The sequence below is a fragment of the Olea europaea genome, chromosome 3, assembly GCF_002742605.1.
Source record: "Olea europaea var. sylvestris chromosome 3, O_europaea_v1, whole genome shotgun sequence".
NCBI classification, from domain to species: Eukaryota; Viridiplantae; Streptophyta; class Magnoliopsida; order Lamiales; family Oleaceae; genus Olea; species Olea europaea.
This window is the reverse complement of record NC_036239.1, coordinates 18268483-18274482: the sequence shown is the minus strand read 5'-3', so window position 1 is coordinate 18274482 and position 6000 is coordinate 18268483. Positions and strand designations below refer to the sequence as shown.

At 33.9% G+C, this 6000-nt stretch overlaps 1 protein-coding gene across 1 annotated transcript; it reads left to right on the top strand.

Annotated features, from left to right (window-relative positions):
- The first annotated feature begins 2172 nt into the window (after nucleotides 1-2172).
- On the top strand, nucleotides 2173-3921 carry LOC111388216 (AAA-ATPase At3g50940-like). Its single transcript, XM_023012904.1, has 2 exons — nucleotides 2173-3277; nucleotides 3360-3921. The coding sequence occupies exons 1-2, from the start codon at nucleotides 2198-2200 to the stop codon at nucleotides 3786-3788; spliced, it is 1509 nt and encodes a 502-aa protein (XP_022868672.1). The 5' UTR covers nucleotides 2173-2197; the 3' UTR covers nucleotides 3789-3921.
- Nucleotides 3922-6000: the final 2079 nt, after the last annotated feature.

Sequence of the window (6000 nt, the reverse complement as noted above, 5' to 3'; positions counted from 1 at the left end):
AGAGCAACCAAAATCAATTATCCAATCCTTGTTGTAGTCTATGGAAACATTAGCATCAATATCTATATCAGACTGATGCACTTCAGAAGTCATGTTAGTCAGTTGATCAATAGCTTCAATGGATAAGCATTGCTCCCATTTGTGCTGTTCAGATTTACTAACTTCATGTACAGTATTCGATCCTGCTTTTGTAAGATCAACACGACAATTTTGTTTAATATGGCCTGATTTTCCACATCGACTACACACCACATTCACTCGACAATCATGCTTTATGTGTCCCAGCTTTCCACATCTATAACAAGTTTTTGAATTTCCCTTGGATTGTCCCCCTGTTCTAGATTGCTTGCCATCACCGGAATACTGCTTGTAGGAAAAATTCTTTTTTTTCTTCGTCCTTGGTGTAAAGAACGTTCTCAACTTGAGAGAGAGACTTGTTGCTATAGTTGGATATTTGTTTCAGCAGTGCTTCTTGATTTGAGAGCAAGTTCTCCAACTCAATGATAGTAGGTTGATTTGCCCATCCTTGTATCGAAGAGATAAAGGGCATAAATTCTTTTCGCAATCCACGAATGAGATAACGGCGCAAACGAGCATCACTCACAGGTTCCTCTGCATCTAATTCTGATATATCAGAACACAAGGTTTCAAGTTTCAAAAAATATTTTGAAACTGAAAGGTTACCTTGAGTCATCCCAGCAAGTTCATTCTCTAAATATTGCAGCCTCATCTTGTTCTTTTGATTGAACAGCCTTTCAAGTGTTTCCCACACTTTCTTTGACGACTCCTCATCACGAGATCGATGTTCGCAAAGCAAATAAAGCTTTGCCACACTTTATCTTCCATTTCCTCCTTAACTCAACATTTAGTGGCATATCTTCTAGAATTAAATCATCACCAGAAATAAGTTCCCACAAATCCCGTCCTTGTAGATAAGCTTCCATGCATAGCTTCTAGTAATTATAATTGTTACCAACAAGTTTGTCTATAGAGATACTACTTCCACCGTTCATATTCTCTGAGTAATAAAATCAAACACTTGATAGGCGACCAAGCTCTGATACCATGTAATAAATTATGGCAGAATAAAAAGACTAAAGAAGCAGGAAAAACAGTAGAGAAATAGAGGAGATGAAAAGAACATATTTTATCCTTCAATCTGCATTCTATTTCTTGATGAGAACTAGAACCAGAAAAAATGAGAAATTGAAGTGCTGCAGTGATGAATCAGCAGCTCACAAGTGCAATTTATAATAAGAAATTCTCCTAAAGTTTCTCAACTAATTAAACTGAAAAAACCAACGTGTTCCTAAACTTATTCACCTAACAAAAGACCAATTCCACTAATTGACTCCTAACTTATTAAATTTTTTTTGACTCATTCAACATTACATACGGTTTCAATAAGTTGCACTAAATTGTAACATGGGGTACGTAGGGAAGAAGATGAACAGTTCTCAACTTTTTTTAGATTATTTATTTATTTATTTATTTTTTTGGTTTGATTGACAATCAAATAGACGAATTCCGTCATATGTCCTCCCACTGCAATTGATGTAAAAGATTTTGGACCCTAGTTGCAAAAAACGAAAGATTTATGTATATTCTGCAAATATATGAAAAGTTTGGAACCCTAACTGCAACTCTTCCCTAAAAAAATGATTAAAATTTAAGTCAAAATCGACAATTAATTTTAATTATATATTTTATGAGACTTACAACTTTTCAATTCCACATTCCATCAATTCTTAACAAAATCTACAAAATAATAATAGTAATTATAATTATAATAAATTATTTTTATCTAAATCAAACAAGGGATAAGTATATTTTATGTCCTCTCTCTCTCTCTTTTTTATTCTTTTTTTTTTCTCCTTTTTTTGACATTTTAATAGCAATAGTTGGTACAAATAAATTATCAAACTTCGTGCATGTCACTTTCAAACCTAGCATAGAATAGAATCATTCACGTTGTGTTCCTATTTGATTTCTGTGGACATTTCGAGGGGCTTTATCAGACAAGAGTCACGAGACAATAACCTTTGCTTAAAAAAGGAGGGAAAAACCAAAGTAAAATAATTATCCCAAAAGGTTAAATGAAAGAAGACAAAATGGTATTGAAATCAACGTCTATAACTTGAGATCAATATGCTAAACAAGAGCATTCTCTCCTTAAACCTCTTAATACCAATTCTAAATGACTTCAAAAACTGTGGTTTCTAAAATGTTTTCTGAGATCAACATGCCATCAGCTAAAACATTAGTGTCAACAGCAGCCTCTCTGGCTGCGTCGGCCATGGTCGTGAGGTCGGTGGCCCGGGATTTAATCCCATACGAACTCCAACAATATGTCTATTTGACAATCCAAAATTTCTTTGGATCATTTTCTTCAGAAATCATCTTGATCATTGAAGAATCCAATGGCCTCTCGAGTAATCAAATCTATTACGCGGCTGAAATCTACTTGGGGACGAAGGTCTCACCTTGTACGAACAAGTTCATGGTTAGCATGCCCAAAATGGAAACTAAGATATCGACTACGATGGCTAGAAATCAAGAAATCTTGGACATTTTCAATGGGGTGCACTTCAAATGGAGGCAAATTACTAGACAAATAGAGTCGAAACGTGCCATGGGGTACCCCGGACAATACATCGAGCAATCGGAACTTAGGTACTTTGTGCTTAGGTTTCACAAAAAACATAAAAAGATGGTATTTGAGTCTTACTTCCCTTTCATACTACAAGAGTCCAAGAACATTAAAGTAGAGAAGAAAACCCTCAAAATTTATACCTTAAATAATGACCATATGCGTAGATACTCGTCTGATTATTCATGGAATTCTGTAAAGCTCGATCATCCAGCAACATTCAATACAGTGGCGATGGATCCGAGGGTAAAAACGATGATTATGGACGATCTTGATCGGTTTGTTAGAAGAAAAGATTTCTACAGGAAAGTTGGAAAAGCTTGGAAACGCGGGTACTTATTGTATGGTCCTCCAGGCACAGGGAAGTCAAGTTTAATAGCAGCAATGGCTAATTACCTTAAATTCGACATATATGACTTGGAGTTGACAGATATTCATGCCAATTCAGACTTGAGAAGGTTGTTGGTTAACACGAAAAACAGGTCAATACTCGTAGTCGAGGACATTGATTGCAGTCTTGAAATACATGATCGAAAGGCAGAAGACCGAGCTCTGAAAATCCTTCAATCCAGTCAAGCTAGCCAAGCCCAAAATGTAAACATCTCACGACAAAATAAGCCTAATCAAGTAAGTGTCTCTCTATCTATCGGGATTTTCATGATTGTGTGAAAAATTGGCACTTTATCTAAACATTTGGTTCATTCCTTAGGTAACATTATCAGGGCTACTTAATTTCATCGATGGCCTTTGGTCGAGTTGTGGAGATGAAAGGATTATAGTGTTCACGACGAATCACAAAGATCGACTCAACCCTGCTTTGTTGCGTCCTGGTAGGATGGATTTGCACGTTCATATGTCTTATTGCACGCCGTGTGCGTTCAAGACTCTAGCAGAAAATTATCTTGGAATTACAGATCATTTTCTGATTCCTCAAATCAACAATTTGCTTGAAGGAACAAATGTAACACCTGCAGAAGTTGGTGAACAACTGTTGAGGAATGAAGAGGTCGAGATTTCCCTTGGTGGCCTAGTTGAGTTTCTACAAGAGAAAAAGAGGGAAAATGATGAACAAAAGGCTAAAGAATCACTACAAGAACAAGAAGAAGAAGGACAAAATGTTGACATCCAAATTGATTAAGTTTTGAAGTAAATAGTCCTCAAGAATATTGCAATGTTTTGATTACTAATGGAGTCGTGCTCAAAGTGTGAATATGTTTGAACAGTAAAATATATAAGATTTTAATTTTTTTTTTTTTTTGCTTAATAATGTCGAGTAATATCCATGTAAAGTTTTGATGCTTTGTACAAGAAATTTCGTTTGTGTTTATGATGTGAAAAAAATTTGTTAAAAAAAGGTCATTGATTAGCACATTTGTAATCTAACCCGTGAAACATATGGACAAAGTGATGAAAGTAAAGGTAATTCTTTTCATACAAAAGTGATATAAAAAAAAATTAAAAAAAATCAATTATTCATATATATACTCCCTATTTGACCCCATTAAATTAAAAGTTATTTTTCTCTCTCTTCTTATCAACCGCACATTCTTTAATAAAATAATATTACACGTAAATTTAAAATTTTTCTTTATTTTTCAAACACATATTTTCTAAAAAATTACTATTCCACTCATTAAAATATGGAATAATGGAGTCCAAACAGAGGCATAATGTACATAGATCTGATTTCTTAAATAGTAGAGCTACTTACAAGTGAAGAAATTGGGTTCAATTTACAAGTGACAAAATAGTGAATTGTATCTTATACAATATTTTTTTCCCTTCATTGGGTATGAAAAGCACAATAAGTCCGTTTGATCCCATTAAATTTCATTTCATTTTTTTCTCTTATTTTTAATTACACAATCTTTTATTAAAATAATATTACACTTAAATCGAAAACTTTTTCTTATTTTTTAATCACTCATTTTTTTTAAAGAGAAAAAATATCATTCCAACCATTTTCATTTCAAAAAATGAGGGTTAAACAGGAGCTAAATTCAATGGCAAAACTCATACATACGGTCTAGTTCACATTGGGGGGCTCTGGAACCAAACGTGGGGAGTTCGATTCCTGGAAGGCACAACTTGAAAGGCAAGATTTATTTTGGAAGGCAAGTTGCTGTAAGGCAGTGAAGAAACTCCCTTTGGGGAAGGAGTAAAAGCCGTGTGGGAACCTGGGAACCAACAAGGGCACATCCCGCGATTTACCTCCCTAAGTTGCTGAGGGGCCGGAGGTTCAAGGACGAGGATATAGTCTGGCGCAAGCTGGGACACCTCGTTAAAAAAAAAAAAATGATTGATTGCCACTAATTTGATGGGATCCCATCGTTGATTTGATGAAAGTAAGTTAGACAAAACATTATTGTTCCATTTTAACTTGGTAAATGACAGAAATGAGCCGGGCGTGATGGGATGGGATCGGAGAGTCTTTTCAAGAATTTTGGGAAAACGGGGCTGAGACAGTCAGGAGTAGGGGTGTAAGCGGTCCGATTTTATCGATGTTTGACAGATTTTCAAACCAAACCGTTTAAACCGATTTGAGAAAAACCCAAACCAAATCATTTTAAACAGTTTGGAAAAAAACTCAAACTTAAACTTAACGGTTTGGTCCGATTTTAACCGTCGGTTTAGCCATATTTTTTTTGCATGTCTACTTTTATGTTATTAATTCATTAAATTCAATATCTATTTATATCTTACTATCAATAAATCTAAAACAAACTAAGTCTCTGTTTGAACCAATTTTTTGGCACAAAAAAATAAAAATTTGGACCGTTATCTCACAAGTTCAACCGCCTTTGTTGACCCGCTGTTTCATGTGTGGGACCCAACTTTCTCTCCAACGGTCAATTTCTCATTATGATGATATGAAAAATATGGCTCAAACTGAGACTAAATATCTTTACTATAAATTGAAATACCAACTAAATCAAAGTGAAATTACAATAAACTAAAATACAGTTTTTTTTTAAATTTTTGTTCACTTTTTAGGCTAATGACAATACAATAAAATTACAATACAAGTCTACTAAATTAGATATAAAACCCAAAAAATATAATGATGTCCAACAAGATCTCGTGATCATCATATCTAAAAAAATAATACTGATTAGATAAAGAAAATAACAAACCACAATAATAAAGCAATTGTTTGTAATATCTAAACATAACAATTACACAAATTTACGTTTGTATGATTTTACAAAACACATTTAATTTAAGATTCTTACTTTAGTTTGTTTCAAAAAAATTATTGTTTCAAAAAAATTATTGATCTGAAACTTTATTCGTAGCAAATATTATCATTGAAGGTCTAGGATCTCTTTGTCTCCGACTTGGTATAATGG

Coding starts and splice junctions, on each gene's coding strand:
- LOC111388216 (XM_023012904.1), top strand. CDS start 2,198: ATGACTTCAAAAACTGTGGTTTCTAAAATGTTTTCTGAGATCAACATG. Junction 3,278..3,359: donor GACAAAATAAGCCTAATCAA/GTAAGTGTCTCT, acceptor TTCATTCCTTAG/GTAACATTATCAGGGCTACT.